Raw genomic sequence first — 19,067 nt, forward strand, 5'->3', positions numbered from 1 at the left:
GTTCTGAAACTACTCTGAAGAACGTTTGTACCTTTATGACCTGGAGGAAACAAAGCTGTTCCAATGGTGATTCTGCCTGTTTCAGTGGAGTTTAAATTCTGTTTATGTGTGCTGGAAGGTTTGCCAGCTGCTAGTCTGAAACATAAACCAGGTACCTAAACAAGGACACCCGGCAGGACTGTGAATGAGTTCAGTGCCTCATGGTGCAGAAGAATGTAAAGTATTCGGGTCTCTTTGGGGCACTGTACCTATAGCCACAGAGGGAGTAACATGCAGTATTTTTCTTGTCTTCTCTTTTATTACTGTAGAATGAACAGAACTTTGGAAATTAACTTTAAGATTACTTGCAGAGTGAAGGGAAGACTGCACTTGTATGACTGGGAGTATTACTATTCATACAAAATACAGATTCTTTGTTTTAGGTTGGGGGGTGGGAGGTTTAATTGCTTTCAAATGGCAAAGATGCATACACCAGCGAATTGCAAATAGGATTTAAGCTTGCTGTTTTATTTGCAATTCATTTGTGGTACACTTGACTTTCAGTTTCACAAAATAATTTACATTTGCAAATATTTTCATCTAATTTCACGTCTTTGGCTTTCCTTCAGAATAGAACTGTGAGTTAAACAAAGCTAAAACTGCAGATAATGAATCTAGGGCACTTCATTCTTCATATGCACGCTTCCTGTATTTGATTTTATTTCTTTAAAAAAGGAAATAGGGCTTCTTTGAATGTGAAGCATACCTTCAACATTGTCCTGTCCTGTTCTGGTTTTCCTATATTTACTGGGAAGTTTGTAAATTCTACCATTTACTTCATAAACAACTGCTGATACCACCACCCTTCCATCTGAGGCTTACTAGGTTTGTATAGTGGCTTAATAGACTGTTCAGATCAAAGTGTGGCTTGTTCTGTAAAAAGGCAAACATTTTAAGCCTTTATCAGCAGAGCCTTCTAAAGCTGCCTTACAGTCACTGGTGAAAATGAACAATGTAAATGAATGTCCAGGAGACTGTGGGCTTTTTTCTACAAGAACTTTAACATACAAAACACTTAAAGAAAATATTGAGCTGTAATAATATAAAACAAAATCCATTTTTGCTTTGAAAAGTTCATGAAGCATTTCATGTAGCATGTAATTAAAAAAAAATAAAGTTAATCTGAACTTAGTCTTCTTTCCAACATTTCCTTTGTAATTAGACCTGCTGAAGATTTTCCATAAGGGCTTTTTCACTGAGCTATGTGTTTTCTGCAAAGTCAACATTTTCCACTGGAAATGGTTGGGCTTTGCCTACAACTGTTCAGGTTTTGTATCTGAAGAGCTGAAAATTCAAATTTCAGGTCCGTTAAGATCTGAGCTACATTTGGTTTGCTACTGTATCCTAGGCACTTGGGGGACCTTTTGGCCCTGTCACGTTGGAGACCTGTCTTTCCAGATGTACCAATGTTTTCTACTTTTGCACACTCGTGGGAGACTGTTCTCCTTTTCTTGAAATATTTATGTTTACAAATGGTAAACCACAGTATCTGTTTAGAAAGCATAATTTCCCATGATCTTTAACTATTTAGTCATCAGTGGTCTGTGAGATGCATTGGTAGGACTAGTTGTAGGAATCTCGTATATGAAGAGATTTTAGTATACAAACACTTTAGATTTATTAATATGGTGAGCTGGAGTACAACGAGCTTCATATGTCAACTGAAAAGTTACCTATGTAATCATTACTTGCAAAATCAGATGCTATTAATTTGTGAACCTACAAGAATGTGCTTGATTTTTGATGGTGTGTTGTGAAGTATCAGCAGGGAGATAGAAATATTTATTTTTCCCCCAAATGACTGCAACAATCAGCAAGGACCACAGCACTGATGTATTGATGACACTGGTTGATGGATAGATAGCCCATAGATATTCTGAGATACCAGCCATGAAGCTGGGCCAGAGGGGACAGTTCTGGGAAACTTTTGTTGGCAAATGACTGAAATCTAGTGTTTCGTGTCTTTAAACTATTTGCCACTTTGAAAAGCTATCCATCACATATTTTGGCAACCAGCTGGAGGAAAAATGTATTTTATTTGTAACTCTTTTCAGCTTTAGACCTTGACTTCCGATTTCCATTTCTGCTTGCACCTATAATTCTAAAAAATTTTTTATAAAAAAACCTCTTCTGGGTAAGGAGAGCTAGGAAAATATGTTGCTGTCATTATTTGTGGAATGTTCATGGTACTGGGATGGAGTAAGTAAAACAAAAATGTAATGGCAAAATAGTCCTTTTGAAAACAGCAAGAAAAGCCTTGATTTTTCACATCTGTCAGGCAGAGAAAATCAGAAAGCAGTTGTGGCACACTTATTGTTGTAGGAGCTGACATACAACAGTATACAACATATTAGAAGCATGGAGACAAAATGATAGAAGGGAGGTGCATGAATGTACTGCATGAGTATATTTAAGTAACAACCATCGTGTTACTCTGGAAATGCTCTCAGGTCCATCTGCTGATAACTTGGCTCATGTCCAGTGCAGAGCTTCTCTGTCGATCTTAGACGTCTGGATATGAGAATGCTTACTAGCAGCCAACATATAATAAACAAAGTGATAGATAACATAAACAAAAGTGAAGCCAAGCAGGTTGGCAGGAGAAAATATAAAATCTGAAAAGTAAATCAAAGAAATTCTTTGGTTCTATATACAAACTTTCCGACATGAGGGAACCAACTCTCACCCACCTAAGAATGTTGAATGGCATGCGTGTAACTGCAGCATTCAGATACAGAACGTAAAAGTTGGCAACATTGCCAAAGCCAGTAATTTAGGAGGAGGAAAAAGTCACGACAGATAAAATCACATCCCTTTCAAGTAGTAATTCCACTAATCTACTGAAAATGAACTAGTGAAATGAAGAAACTGCACAATATAAACCAAGTAGTCCCTTTTTTTAGATGTCATCTTTTAATGCTGCTTTTTCCTTCAGTGGTGTTTTTCTTTTGCATTCGTTGGACCATATTGTGTTTGAACTCTCCATTCAACAGTCTCCTCTTTTCTACTTCATTTTTAGTGAGATTCACATGTAGTATGAGTACTCTACAGCTGAATTTAAGACCTCCTTATCACAGATGAATATATATTACTATTTTCCGGAGGAATTGAGTTTATTCAGATTCTTTTAACCTTTTGGATCAATAGATTTTTTTTCTTTTGTGGACTTATGATGTCAATGCCAAATAAAGGCTGGGTCATTCCTCGAGACACCTTTTTAGAAAAGGCAACTGCATCCTCAGCTTTTACTTTCTTTATATTTTCATATCATTTCTTTGGGGTGTCTTTGGATGGTTTTAAACCAAGAAAAGGTATATGCTACCACTGCAGACACTTAATATTCTTGGGAAGCTTCCACCTTTTCAAAAAAGAAATCGATTAAGGATTGCCAAGATATTGAAACAGTGCTGCTGTCTCGGCATTTTCCACTCTGAAAAACCATCTATTTGTACTCTTGGAATTAAACAGAGCTTAGAGCTTCAAGGACACGTTAGCTACGTGAATCATGTTGCGAATGTAAAACAGACTGTTCAAATTCTTCCTTATTGATTTAAAATCAGAGCTTTTTTTGCAGTTATCCTCAGTTACAACTGAGGGGAAGCATAGGGCTGTCATCTGGAAGGGTATTAACACCTTTAGCAGATGATATGGACAGATGGAGTGTGTGTTTCTGTGAACACTGAGAACAGTTCGACTTGGGAAGCATCTCCAGGGGCTGTGAACGTTGAGCCAGAGGAAGCGGGGGTCCGAAGAATCAGAAAGTTCATTTTTCTGTTGGCTGTTGCTGTCTGGCTACCAGCTGCAGGTAAACCCATCAGACTGGTGAATCTGAAATCAAGAAATAGCATTTTCAGGCAAGGAAATTACCCTTTTGTGAAAGGAAGTTCACACAGTCATGAATAAAGTCCACCAAGTAAAGAGGAAAAAGTAATATATACTGAATATCGATCCAACTGAGATGTTGCTGTGCTAAGATCATTAGTCTATGGTAGATATTAAGAACTCAAAACCACACATATGCACAGTATGTGTTATTATTTTGAACCACTGCTGTGACCCAGCTGCATCAAAGATTGGAAGAGAAAGGGATTTAATTGCCAGCTGGACAAGCTTAAACTAGAGGGCAACTCTAGTTTAAGTGCAGATGCAAGCATGCGAGTATACTTGCAAGCATGGAATGTTATCTTCTGTTTTGTGCTTATGTAACTGCTGTCTTCTCAGACAATGTATAATTTCTGCATATTTTATAAAGGATATATATAGGAAAATATTTAATTTGAAGGATATAAGGAAGTAAATTAGCCCAGATTTTTTACCTCTTACTTAGTACACCCATTGGTTTCCTGATTATGAGGATAAAATTATGCTTTAATTAAAGGACCTTATTTAATTTTTCTTACTGTCCCTGTCAAAGATTTTTGCTTATGTTGATTGAATAGTGTGAGTGATCCTCAGTGGCAGAAGCAAACTGATTTAACTGGAAGTTAACTGATTTCTTTAACATTATGTACTCCATATATTTAACTTGAGAATTTTGTACAGAACAGAAAATTCCAGATTTCTCTTGCAAAGTGATTAGATGAGTGCAGCATCGGAAAGAATAATACTATTCTGCTTGATATGTGATTACTGTAGCTTGTAAAAAATATTTTTTGCTCTTACTCTAGCCATCCTCTGGCCTCTTCAGCAGCACAATGGAGTTTCTCCTGCCTGTAGTTTTATTGCTTGCTTCTGCTTCTGGATTATACTTCATGCTTTAGCAGAGATGGAGAGTTCAGCTAATGTGATTGTTCTTATCTGCTGATTGAGATGCTTGTTTTCACCTGCCTTTTTGTTATCTTGCATCAGGGTTAAAGTCGCAGATAGTCCCTTAGCAGGTACATAGTCCCTTGGCAGGCATGGTTGGTGGGAAAGAGAGTGACACGTGCTGTTGATTTTTCATGGCTGCTTTAGCACACAGTGGCTAGAGTCTGTATGCCATCACCATTAGTGCTTCAGCTTTCTGCTGCTTTATTCTACTGTTGTGTAAATTCTTGCACATGTTTGGCTTTTATGACTTCAGTGCTTCTCCTTCCATTCTCATGCTCTTGATGGTCTTTCCTTCAGTGGTTCAGTCTTCTCCCAGCTCTTTCAGCTTTTCTTCTTTGGTGTTTTTTTGCTGGATGACATCACTCACATTATTCTAATTTTCTGCAAGTTACTCGTAAATTAAACTTGCCAATCTTGAGTAATTTTCTCCACCAACATTTTCATCCTTTTTTAATTTATTCTGTAACTTTATCTCAAAGGAAAGCATAATATGGTAGAGCTCTCTGGAGGATGAGCTCTGCCACATGAGTTCAGGGGCACATTGCTGTGGTTGCTGATAAAGTTACTTTTCTCCTCAAGTGAAACTTTTCTATGCCAGGCTCAGTGGCAGTTCCTGGCAGCATGGCAAAGCAAAGAGGTGGGATAATGTCTGTGTCTCACCTGATGGAGTTCAAGCTGAACTGCCAGAGAAGGTGGCTGGTGCTAATGATCCAAGCTGTGCACAGGGACAGCCCAGTCACGGGCCATTTTGTTCCATTTTGCTGACTGTGCAGCCAGGGCAGTAATGTGCTCCACAGGCAGGGTTGCCAGCCGCTGGGCTGGCAGCCTCGCACTCCTGGGGCAGCTCTTGGCTCTCCTCAAGGATGGTTTGAGTCGCTACAAAGTTTCTGTTGGTGACTAGTCACTATTTAAATTTCTAATAATGTTTTTTCCCAAGAACTATTAAGAAAGAGGCTGCTTTTGTTTCTTCACCCATTCTGTTTCACTTCTTAAACTTACAATTTTCTAAAGTGCTTTTCTAGACTACTAAATGCAAAGTATCTATGAAAAATAAAGTTTAGATGGAGTTTTTTTAAAATAATGAGAATTAAAAAACGTAAGGAGCTGTATTTATGAATCGGACTACTGCTGTATTTTTACTCTTACAGATCTCAAAATCTAAAGAGAAGCAAAAAAGAGTATGAAATTTGTCATTGTTTTATAAGAGAAAAAATGTAATTAGTCTAGTTAAGTGATACACATTCTTTGAAATGTAGAGCTGTTTTCATTAATAACATTCTCAATTTAAATAAACATTTGAAGTTTCAGAACAGTTTAAGAAAAAGAACTTACAACATTTCCAATGTCAGATTTTCTTCATGTAAGTTGATAGTGTAAAATTTCAATTTATAAACTGTGAAATGATCAGTGATAGTTTTAATATGAAAAATACAGCACTACTTATTAGACATTTCAAAGGTCCGATGAAAGTATTCATTTCCAGCTAGATCATGTCTAAGAATTTAGCTGAACATCAATATTTATATTTAGGTAGTGCAGGAGTTTGAATCATACCTTCTTTCAAGTTCTAAATACGGACCATGTTTACATTAGTGAATCATAAGCATAGAACTTAGAGCTGAAATAAAATCTTTTTCTCCAGAGGTGCTTAAATATACATGACCCAAATCTCGGATCCTATGTACACAGTTCAGAAGAGCTGTGCATTTGAAAACAAAGCCAAGGCATTGAAAAAAAAACTGGTATGCCCTTCTTGCACTGTCCTGTGAGAATTAAAAAATTAGTGTCATGGAAATGAATCAGTTCTTCACTTCTTATATACAAAAAGAGAACATTGCTATCTTTACATTGCCTTGTACATTTGCTGCACAATTATTCTGGATAAGTCTTTCTCATCTTAACATCCAAGTTTTATTTCTTGGCACTTGCAATTTGTTTATTTTAAAATAAAGTCCCAACCTTCTCTATACACATCTAGTCTGATACATAGTTTTTTAGACTATATTAATTTAATGGTACAAAGATTCTGCTGATGATCTGTGCATTTCTTCTTGCGTTGAAAACATACGGAAGTGCTCTCGAGGACAGGCTGATCACTTGCAGTTGAACACGTTAAGTGAAATCAACATGGCTTTTTAAGTTTTGTTTGCAAATTAGTTATTATCCAAAGTCTGTCCTGATGACTATTTCAGAGCAACTACAGTGGACAGAGAGTAGTTAAAAGAAGCAGCAATAGAAGACAAGAAGGAAAGAAATCTTAGCATGTTCACTGTACATCATAAACAAGTTTGTGATGACAGAAGCTCTTCTGAAAGCTTGACTGAGAAAAGATGCATAATTTCTGGCATTCCTGCTCTTATCTGAAATACGTGTCTTTGCACTGAGATAAAGTAGTGCTGGAGTTTGAGGAAAAGATTTTATATTCCTAACTGTAGTTAGTTTTATATTGCTAACTGGGAGAAGAAATTAATGGGTTAATGAGTCTAGTTGTTGTGAGGTTGATGTGAAGAAAAGCATCACAAATACCAGGCACTGACTGATATTGGTTTGTAGCACTTGAAATGCGTCATTGTTCTGTATGTGGTGTCCAGGAGCCTGATCTGGCAGTCAGAGCAGGGAAGTGTCTTATTAACACTGCTGGCATAATTCAGTGTAGAAGGGGACAGAATTGGTTTTGCAAGTTTCATTGTCAAGGGTAGGTTCTTTTGAACATGTTTAAGTTCAAAATGGAACTGGAAATGGTGCTTTATATTGTTTTCATCTGTTTTCTCTATTTGCCTGATTGTTTTTAAACTGCAATATAGAGCCTCATTAAATTGGACCAGTCCATGAATGTGCCTTAGCTTTATGTGGAAAAATGTAATTGCAGAAGACTAGTTTTAGAAGTCTTAACTGTAAGTAGCCTGAAGTAAAAGCAAACACTACTTTTGTTTTAGTGTATATTTGATATTTCACATACATCTTAGAGGACTGCATGTGATTGCATGGCTTTTACATATGTAATGCATCACAATAAACATTTCCAGGAGGATCCATAATTGCTAGCCTGAGGTTTTTAGCTCAGATCTAAAGTAAAACTGATCGTTGTCTGAGGGAGATGGTAATTTCTGATGGTAAGTAGTATAAATTCATAACTTTGTATTGGGAAGAAAACCAGAAATAATTAGTGTGTTGAAGTGTTTTTATTAAATTGTACAATGTACATAAAGATTGGTAGAACAATAGTAATTTATCGCGAAGCAGGCATGATCTTCCTGTGTATTTGTTTTGTTGAAGCCCTAAGTTTAAATTTATACTTCAGAATTTGAAGATTACTGTATGCTCTTTGCCTTTAGCTTTTGACATGGTAGCTTGTAGCATTGCCTGGAAATTGTTTTTTGTTGTTAAAAGTTTCCTTCATGAATCAAAAAAAATGGAAGCTTAATGCTTTTTTAAAGCAGTTGTATTATCATTGAGAACAGAGGCTTTCTGGTCATTCATGTACTCAGTCAAATTCTAGCCATCTATTACTAAGTAGCAAGGAAACTAGCATCAGAGAAATGTAGCCATTTTCTGTCCCTTTTTAAGAAAGGCTCTTAAATAGTCACGTATTTACAGGAAACTACCTGAAAACAGAAGCAACAAAGCAGTAGATAGGATTATACATACGGCTGTTCCTGTTATTTGTGGTACAAGGTACAGTTTTCACTACAAAAGCTAAAGCATTACTTAACCATTTTTTACCAGTGTACAGGGTATTACAAACAATTAAGACTTTTCAAAATACAAAAGAACTTCAGGAGGTCTGTATCTAGAAAAACTGTGAATTTTGTGTTAGCACTGAGGGGTTTTTTGAGCCCTAGGAGAATGAGCTTTCTAATTTCTTTTGCCATCAAGATTCTTATTTCCTGAAAGTTCATAAATTATTTTCTTTTTAAGATGGAATCTTTTGTCAGTCTTTGTTGGGCTTTTCTTTGAAAAATATATTTTTCAAGCTAAGCATGAACTGGAGAAGCAATAGAGAAGGAAACGAGGCAAGAAAGACATGCAACAGGTGGTTGATAAGCACCTGCCTAAACCAAATTGCTTCAGTAGTGTATTCCTCAATCTCAGTTCTGAATTCCATAATAAATTAAAAATTCCTAAGATAATTTGAGGCTCACACAAAAGGTATCCAGTAACCAGGTAAACTTTTAGAGCTCTTGTGAAGGGAGTGGTTGGGCAACAGCTTCATCCATCTTGTGCTTGAACAGAAATCTTGGAAAGTGCTTATTTTGTTTATTTGTTTCATAGGACTGCCTACTGTATCAAATAAACTTTTTACTTACTGCAAGTATCATTATTTACTTACTTTTGGGCCCTATAGTTTTCTCCTGTTCATAGTTCCTGTAATTTCAAGCTAGCATGCAAAGCACGTGGTGTTTTTGTGTGTATGAACACACAGTTCTCCATCCACAATTTGCTACTTGCATACATTATATATATGGAAACATATTCTTTGTGGAGTTGTTTCATCAGTTTGAAATGAGCTAAAATTGTGTACAAGAATTATAGTCAATCTACTTGCAACACGATAGTAGAGTCAGGGTATGAATAATATCCTCTGCTTTTCCTTCCCTAAACTTTCCAGATGCCAAATAATATATACTGACTTTTAATGTTTCCAGGCTTTGCTGTCTGTACATGATACTGTTGCTCAGAAGAACTATGATCCTGTCTTGCCCCCCATGCCTGATGATATTGATGAGGAAGAGGATTCAGTTAAAATAATTAGGCTCGTCAAAAACCGGGAACCATTGGTAGGTAACCCTGTCTTTTGGTTTGGGGTTTTGTGATTGTGTGCAGGGTGAGCAGTGCTCAGATTGTGAATGTGAGTGGGTGATATTAACTTGAAACGTGGATAGACAGACATTACACATGATTGTTCATAACATGAAGTAATTCACTTGTGACTTCTATTCACAGTCATTATTAGTAAAGCATATGAAATGAATAACCATCATCAATGAATGATCATCTTAGTGTTTAAGTATTATATATGTGGGCCAGTCTGGGCATTTAGATCAAATATATATTTGTCTTTTATCTTGAATTCAAATCATGAACTTACTTTAAAATGTGAGACAGAGAATGAATCCCCAAAGAAATCTTGACCTGTGTTGTGAACTGTGCCTGTTAGTATTCATGTAAAAAAACATGACCTTTCAATACACTGAAAAGAAAGCATGAAAACATATTTTAAAATACTTGAATTGAAATCTGGGCAAATTTAAAATGTCTGTTGTTGTACTTTGCATTATGAATACTAGAAAGTTAATATCTTCATGGGGATATCTGGAAAAATGAAAGGACTAAACCTAGATTGTATTACAAGAATATTAAAATGCTTTCCTGATTTGGTTCTTTTTATTTGCTGTAGAGTGGGAGTCATCTTGTATAAAATTTAACTATGTTCTTTTTGTCCTGCAAACCAGTAAGAGCTTTGTTTTATGTTATACTGAATATTTGTTTTAATGGACAGCAATCCTGGAGAAATACCTGCAAACTTGCTTTGAGAAAGTCATCATTCTGTACTTGGGATGACAGTGGGAGAGTATGGCTTCTGTTAGACATGTTGGGGTAGTTTGTCCCACAGTAGATATCTTACTATCACTCTAATTCTTGATGGATTTCTAGCATCAATAAACAAGAAATGAGTTTTCTTATTGACTGACTGTAGGTGCCCATGGGCATAATTACAAGTTTGACCATATGGAAAGTTCTTACTTTGTTTTAACACACTAGATATTTTTTCCTCAAATGTTTGAATAACAGCTTTAAGCTTTTTGTATATTTTTATCAAAGACATTATTTGAGAAAGAAAAGAAGCTTGCTTTAGGATGTAGTGTCAGAAAGATTATTCCTTCTGAAAGGTATGTGGAGATTTGAAGATACAATATGAAATGAAGTCTAATTGAGGAGCATATTTTTGGTGTTAATTATAACACCTTTTTTTTTATTTGTCAGGAGAAGCTTAATAAAATCTTAACTTACATAGTTTCATATTGCAAACATGATTTGTTACCAAGACTTAGGAGTTCAATACCATAAGTTAATAGTATCTCAGAATGGATTGGATCATAGTAACTTGTAAAACATAACTCAGATATTTTCTGAAAAATTCTATAAAATATATACATTGTGTATTCGCTTTTTAGATTTTAAACTCTCCTAAAGAAACTTGGACTGTTCCTCAAATTCCACTCTTGCCTCCTCACTCCGGTGGGACACTGAGCTCTTCCAGATACCTGTGTGTGTATTTAAGCCCAGCCTGCAGCTCGGCCCCACACAGCCACTCACTCATTTTCCCCAATGGGATGGGGGAGAGAATCGGAAGGATGAACATGAGAAAACTCGTGGGTTGAGACAGTTCAATAGGTAAAGCAAAAGCTGCATATGCAAGCAAAGTGAAGTAAGGGATTAGTTCACCACTTCCCCTGGGCAGGCAGGTGTTCAGCCATCCCTGGGACAGCAGGGTTCCATCACTTGTAATTGTTTCTTGGGAAGACAAAAACCATCACTCCACACATTCCTCCTTCCTTTTTCTTCCCCCGATTTTATTGCTGGGCATAACAGCACATGGTGTGGGATATCCCCCTGATCAGGTGGGGTTGGCTGTCCCAGTTGCTGGCTCTCCCACCTCCTTGTGCATCCCCAGCCTCCTCACTTGTGGGGTGATGAGCAAAAAGTCTTGACAGTGTGTAAGCACTTGCTAAGCACTATTGCTCAGCAATCCATGTGTTATCAACACTGTTTTCATCACAAATCTAAAACAAAGCACCATAGGAGCTACCATGAAGGAAATTACCCTATCCCAGCCTGGACACTCTTAAATCCACATTTGGCACAACTCTTGTGTTACAGAGGTAACAGAGAAGGGGTTTTAGATCTTTTACTAGACACCACAGCAGCCATGGAAAATATAAAACATGTGAGCAGGCTAATTTCTTTAGTTTAAGACAGCTTTGTTTATTTACCAAAGTGAAAACAGCCTTACAATGGAGTCTGCTGTAGACCTTTTATTAGGAAGAGGCAAAGGGTGGGAACTAATTGCAGTGTACAAGTACTTGAGGGTGGGGAGCTCACAATAAAGTCTAACTCCTCAGCAGTGAAAGATGCTAAAACACAGGGCAGTGGTCACAAGGTGCAACCCTGGGAGGTTTAGACTTAAGAATTAACAGTAATAGTCCATTAGTTGGGAAGTCCAGCACTGGAGCTGACTAACCAGATATGTGGAATCTTCAACATTTCTAAGGTTTTATTTATCTGTGTAGGAAAACTATATTTGTGATCTTTCCAGATCCTGAGCCTATCTTGATGTTTTATTTTTGTTAGAGAAGAACTTATGGTGAGTCTTTTAACTTGTTCTCCAAGAAGAGTTCAAAGAATATAGTGTCTTCCTCCTCTTCCATAACGCACCATCAATCCATTTTAACATAATTCATGTTCACATCAAAAATCAATTTCTTTGTGTCATGTTTATAGTGACTTATGACACCATTACTACAATACATAAAAAACATATTATTTGTGTCTTTGTCTTCTCTAGATTTTTCCCCCCTTGGAGGTGTGAGGAGAAACATGGACAGTAATTCAGATAAAGTCTTACCAAAATATAGCATGGTAGAATAACTGAAGACAGGCTTATACTATGTATATTAGATCTACTGTGTTTATGCTTCCCAAAGTTATGTTACTAAAGGAAGATACACCATGATCTGTGTTTGCTAAACTAATTATAACTTAATTTACTATTTATTTCCATGTGTTTTTAATGGCTTTTCCTTCAGAGCTTTTTCTGAAGTCTTGGATATTCTTAGTAGAGATCAAAGAGTCTCTACTTGTTCTGTTAATCGATTCACTCTTCTCCAGCCAAAAAGTCTGACTTGCACTTGCAGCATTATATCAGGATTCTACTTTTAGAAGCAACTGAGCTTGAGATTGGAGGTACTATACAATATTTTTACTGGGATAGAGATGATCTCGTTTCTTGACTTGAAAATTCTGAGCTCTTTGAACTTTTCTTCCACTCCAGACACAGGCTCGTATTCTATTTGTACCCAAGCAGTAGGGATTGTTCTCCTGCAAAGCCACACGCTTTACATCAGTTGCACACCCTGGACATTCTGAATTGCATTTCCTTTGGATGACTTTCAACAGTACTCACTGTGAAGCAATTAGGCACTCTCTTAAAGTCTTTGGAGTATACCTAGTGGCCATTTTTATAGAAAACTGCACCACTTTTCCTCTCGTGCTCCTGTTCGTGCTTTTCTCTGAGTTAAGCACCTCACCAATGTTGTTAGCCGGGGTTAATCATATATTAATGAAGCCTGAGTTCTCAGGAGTAATCATTTCAAAAGAGAAAGAAACACATGGTTTGTAGGAGGGCCTTCTGTTTGCCAGATTTCATCAATTCAGAAGTCAGTGCTGAACTTTCCCCCAGTTTTTTGAGAGAGATGTTTTATAATCCTTCCACAGTATTGGGTTTGGGGTTTTCTTAATTCTCTGTTAGCAATGCCATTTCAGCAGTGTCTCCCTCAAGCAATTGTGTTAGGGTGTTTTGTTTTATCAAAGAAATTTGGAACATCTCTGAACCTTGCATAAAGAAGCAGAAAGATCTCTTTTCAGAGACAATCCAAAATTCACCCGTGATTGGATTTTTTATCAGAGAGCTTGGAGAGTTTTTACTTATGCCTACCTCTCCAAGGCTTTTTCAGCCACAGCCCCGTTCCTAGTTAGCATTCCTGATATCCAAGATGAATAACCACGCTACCAGGGGTTCAATACCTGGCCTACTATTTCCAGCTTCCAAACACAATACTCCAGGTTTGTTACAGCTGTTACTCTGAATAGGATGCTTCTTCACATTAAGATGGCTGCTTCTTTGTCACAAAAATTCATTTCACATAGATCTGGTCATTTGAAAACTAACCTCTATGCCATGCCATGTCTATAGTCAAGAGAAAAATAGCACCTCCAGAGAATGACCTATACCATTGTTTAAGATTCCTGTCTTAATGAAAGGCAATTCCTTCTCCAGAGCTACATAACTAGTCTGAACACCCAAATTGAACTATGTACCTGATTTCTATAGCTGAACCTGGTTGAAATGAATTTTGGTGATTTAAAGGAGTCATTTATGCATTCTGTCCATGCAGATGCAACAGCTGTCACACTCTTAGTCCCTGTAGCTCAGTTCACAGTAGTGGATGAACCTAGCTGGTTTTTGGTGGGATTCATTTGGATGTAGGATTAGCTTTAGTCTACGTAGTCTACACGTAAGTGGACATCAACTTCTAAATAACTCCTCACTGTAAGGCAGATAACTGATACTTGTATTTGCACTTTTAATAGAGAATAAATTAAAATAAGGTCTATTGAAGTAATTATTTGCATTTATCATCTGCATGTGCTTTTGTTTAACAGAGAGGTATGCAACAATATTACTGATGTTTCAAATTCTCTTATTAGCAATTTATTTTACAGGCTAGTTTTTCATCCTTTAAAAATGAAGACTTAAAATGTTTATATTTTGGAGCCAGCAGATAAATGGATGAACTAATAAAGCTCACATCTGTGAAACCCTGAGCAATGCTTACCTATGAATGGTACTACATTAAAAATGGGGGGAGAAGAAAAGCAACTAAAAAACAGTGAAAGAGCCTTGCTGAAGGAGCTTGTATTATTTTTAGTGCTTTTGTATGGTATACCTTTAAGCATTTTCTCAGTCTGATCACCATATGGCTCCCAAACTCCATATTTTTCCCTTTAGAAGTATTTTAAACTGAGCTATGCTATTACATCTGTATATGTCTCATTTAGGGTAACTTACACTTTTGGCTCACAACACCGAAAATATTTTCCAGCTCTCAAGGTCCAATCTAACCTTCTTCCATTTTTAAAGCTCTAAATGAGGAGCTGCACTGCACATGTAACTGAAAGTACTGGAGCTGAACATCTTATAAGGAGAATTTCTTGCCAGATTATATGTACCTTATAGTTTAAGCAGGGCTGGCAGCAGTATAGGAGAAGCTGCTTTTTCAGAAAATCAGCTCTTCAGGTTTTCAAAAAGAAATCCACTTGTATTTGATGATTTGAGAGTTCTAAATTGGAAGGAAAGTGGAATTTATAGAAGCCCCTTTCTAATTTGTGTACTAAAGGTACAAATACGTAAAATCAAGAAGTGTTTTTCATGGAACTGCCCATTCACTTTGGGTTTGCCACAGCGGAGATACTGACAGTGAGAGAACTTGGGTTAAAAAATTTCACTGTCATTTTGAACTTGTTTTTGTCCTTTGTATGAAAATTCCAATATACCTGCTATCTTCATGAGACCATCTTTCAGATCAGTTAATCTGTACTAGGAAAATTCATTTTGTGCCAGTAGTGATAATCACATAGAGTGTGAAGTGACTGTTCCACTTGGCCTTTTTGTTACTTCCAGATGCTGTCTGGGTCAATAGTGTGGTCTTTGGTTGCACACAAGCTTTTTTCTAGCATCTTTCTAAAAAGCCTGGTGAAGTGAAGTACCACTTTCCAGACATCAGCATGGGGCTGGGGTAGGCCTGTCAGTCATTGCTTGCCTTTTGAATTTAGTGGCATTTCATGGTGTTGACTTCTAGGTAAAAGGCATAAAGCCTTCCTGATGAAGGCTCTTGCTTTGATTAATTAGAAGAGCCTGTTTTGTATGGACAATATAGTGGAAATGTCCTGTATTTATATTTGCCTCTAGCATCCTAATGCTGCTTTCTCTCTTTTTGATGGACATAGTCAGAAAAAAAACCCAATAAAATTCTTTTTACTTTAAAATTGGTGAAACATTCTAGGTATTATTGTAAACTTCAAATTAGTAGCTGTTGCTGCAAGGTCAGAACTTAATATTGAGATATAAGCTAGAGGACTTAAGGCTGTTTAATATATTCCTAATGGTATGCAATTCTTTTTGAACAGAAGTCTGGTAATGAGTTTTTGAAGTGAGATTATCTGCAGCTAAATCTGTATTTTTTAAACTCTCAGACCAATTTGAAACTGTAATGCAAACAAGTGCATGCTGATATAATTGCATAATAAACAATCCATAAGAATAATGATGGAAAATTGCAGAATTAGTTTACTTACAGATAGAATTTCATACTAATAAATGTAGAATGTAAAATGAAATGCACAAACATAGCACATCAGTTTTGCTTTGGACTGTTGGCAGCTGTTGAAGTTTCAGCCAAAGTGAATTATGGCTGTTTTAATTTTTCTCTATTTGCAATAAATGCAACTTGCATATAAAAATATAAATTAATCTCCCATTTTTTATCTTTGTGACTTGTGCTATATTTCCATCTTAGAGGTAGAGGGAAACAAGTTTATTTACAGTGAGTGAAATTGCTAACTGTAGAAAAATCTCAGCTCTGATATTTGTGCAATTTTCAGCTTTATGTTCATAAAACATTTAAAAATTTAAGTAGTGATAAATATGATGATCATGTTTATTCTAAACAAATATAGCAAGGTAGCTACAAAAGCCATTAAATTATTCAAGGAACTTCCTTAAAAAGTACTTATGTACCTTACTTCACACTTTTCTGAGAGAAGGAAATTTTAATCAGTGATGGCAGAGTGCACGTATTACTCAGAGATGAAGTAATACTGTTCATTCACTAATTGAAAATATGGAAATCTTCAGAAAATTTACTTGCCTGACAGAGTCCTTAATTGGACTGTTGATTAACAAAGTTAGAGCTATTGCAGGTAATTAATTAGGTTACTGTGGGAAAGTAAATGTGCAGTTAAAAACCTGAAGGACAAGGCATGCTTTTTTTTTTCTCTTGTTTTTTAAAAATACTGGATGAAGTAACCTTTCTGGGGGTGATTATGCAGTATGACTTACCTAGTTAAGATCCCCACTGTTGTTCTGTTTCCCAGAACAGGGCAGCAGCTCTGCACCTCCATGTCCCTTCTCACTTGGCACTGCTGCTGCCTGCTGCTTCCCCATCACCTTGTGCCTGTTTTCAGTGCACCCTCGCAGTTCTTGTTACAAAGGCATTTTTCTGATCTAGACAGCTGTTCATTGGAAATTCAATTCCACAATGTCATTTTACCTCAGTGCCCTGTGCTGTCTGTGTGTAGTGTATGAAAACAGCCATGACTAACTCAGGAAATGTTCCTTTCCTCTGCATTTCTGTCCTGTAAGTGTTCAAGGTGATCCCCAGCATTCAGGGGCACTTCTCAAATGTGTGTTTGTTTATTGATAACATTGCAAAGGAAAACAGTGCATAACCAGTTGTGAGCATAAAGTGCAATAAATACCTTCTGTACAGGTAGTATGGCCTGTTTTAATGTAGGAACAACAATTTATCAATATGCAGCAGGAGTTTAGTTCAATTTTAGTAGTGGTCTCAAGTAAGGTACATTGCAATTACCGTGAAATTGAAAAGCACTTTTTCTATCCTTGTCCTTTTTTCTTTAAACCTGTGTACTCACAGAATGCATGAGTTACTTCTGATTGAAAAAGAAGACACATTTTAAGAGCACATAAATAGAGCAACATATTTTGTGTATTATTTTCATAAGCAAATATAATTTCTGCCTTAACCATGTATTAATATGTCAGCTTTTTGCAGTTTCTCGTAGCAAATGTTTTTTAGTGTAGTGTGTTAAAATTATGATGATTAACCAAATAACTTTCTTTTTTCCTTCTTTTTTTTTTTTTTTTTTTTTTTACCCAAGGGAGCTACTATTAAAAGAGATGAACATACTGGTGCAATTGTGGTGGCCAGGATAATGCGTGGAGGAGCTGCAGATAGAAGTGGTAATGTGTTGCTGTTTGGCACTAGGCATTCAAGAGTTCAGAACAAGATGAGATAAAATGGCGTATTTTGTAGAAATTAAATACATCACTATCACAAAGAGAAGTATTTGGGCTCTAAATAGTTTTCTAAAGTGATATTTCAATACTGCTGAAGGTATGCTGATGTTTTTCCCCAATTCATTTGCAGCAAGGTATCTTTGAGTTAGTGGATATAGAGGGGTTTTTATGTATCATGGTTTGTTTCCAGTTGATGACATCCATTTATAAATCATAGAATATGCTGAGTTGGAAGGGACCCATGAAGATCATCAAGTCCTACTCCTGTCCCTGTGCCAGACACCCTAAGAATCACACCATGATGGCATATGCCAACCTGCTGATGGAAGTGGTACAGGACATTATTTTATACTAGGGCATCCATTTGGAGTTTCAGCTGGTAGTTCTCAAAATAACAGCTCATCCTTGGGATGCTCAGTGTGTGCAAAAACTTAAGCAAGAAATCATAAATCATACATTAAGATGTCTCTTTTCACTGAAGAAAATCTAGGACAGCTGTGATTCACTCTTAGATGCAGTAATGGAGTAAATCTAGATATAGATAGATAGATAGATAGATAGATAGATAGATAGATAGATAGATAGATAGATAGATAGATAGATAGATTAGCAAGCATTTGTGCCACAAATTAGCACTCTCAGCCTAAGTGCTCTTTGCACTACTTGCAGTTGTGTAGCAGTAAGAAAGTAGTATGAGTAGAAAAAGAATTGGCACAGATGTCTTTCAAACATCTGCATGAAAGTCTGGAAAAGTTGTAGAGAAGGTGGTACTAGTTTTTAGGAGGAAGACAGGGAGCTGAATTAACCAACCACCTTATCAAATTTGTCTGAGGACAGTAGCTGTTATGTTCACCATATATTCCTGTTCTTAACTTAGAGCTAAAGTGTGTGAAAATTGGAGCTTAATGTAGATGAACAAGGGAGAAACGAGATGAATGTTAGTGGCAGTTTTTGTGTAATACATAGATACAGTTTCACAACTTCTTTTTTTCTTCTGTAGGGCTTATTCATGTTGGTGATGAATTGAGGGAAGTCAATGGGATTCCCGTAGATGATAAAAAACCTGAAGAAATAATACACATTTTGGTAAATACCAAACAGTTTAAAATTAATTTATAAAAGTCAAGAAAAAGTACTGAGACTTATGATTTCTACTGTATTTCTTAGAAAAAAGTACATTCTACTGTAACGGCTTTTCTTCCAGTGCCATCATTTACAAACTTGTCATTTCTCATAGAGTGATTTTTCCAGGCATTACATATATATGCAGTTATAGATTACATGTAAAGAGTTAAAGACAGTAATATTGCCATAAATATGTTGCAGAATGTTGCAGACTTCA

At 36.5% G+C, this 19,067-nt stretch overlaps 1 protein-coding gene across 4 annotated transcripts in view; it reads left to right on the plus strand.

Moving 5' to 3' along the window:
• MPP7 (MAGUK p55 scaffold protein 7) overlaps positions 1-19,067 on the plus strand; it is a 148,500-nt gene that overhangs the window by 93,149 nt on the left and 36,284 nt on the right. For all 4 annotated transcript variants that reach the window (XM_088160108.1, XM_088160121.1, XM_088160116.1 and 1 more), the window contains 3 exons: positions 9,495-9,626; positions 17,587-17,668; positions 18,726-18,811. In XM_088160108.1, coding sequence (XP_088016234.1) covers positions 9,495-9,626; positions 17,587-17,668; positions 18,726-18,811 — 300 coding nt within the window. The remainder of the gene's footprint in view (positions 1-9,494; positions 9,627-17,586; positions 17,669-18,725; positions 18,812-19,067) is intronic.

This window comes from Sturnus vulgaris, chromosome 1 (assembly GCF_052056855.1).
Source record: "Sturnus vulgaris isolate bStuVul1 chromosome 1, bStuVul1.hap1, whole genome shotgun sequence".
Taxonomy (NCBI): Eukaryota; Metazoa; Chordata; class Aves; order Passeriformes; family Sturnidae; genus Sturnus; species Sturnus vulgaris.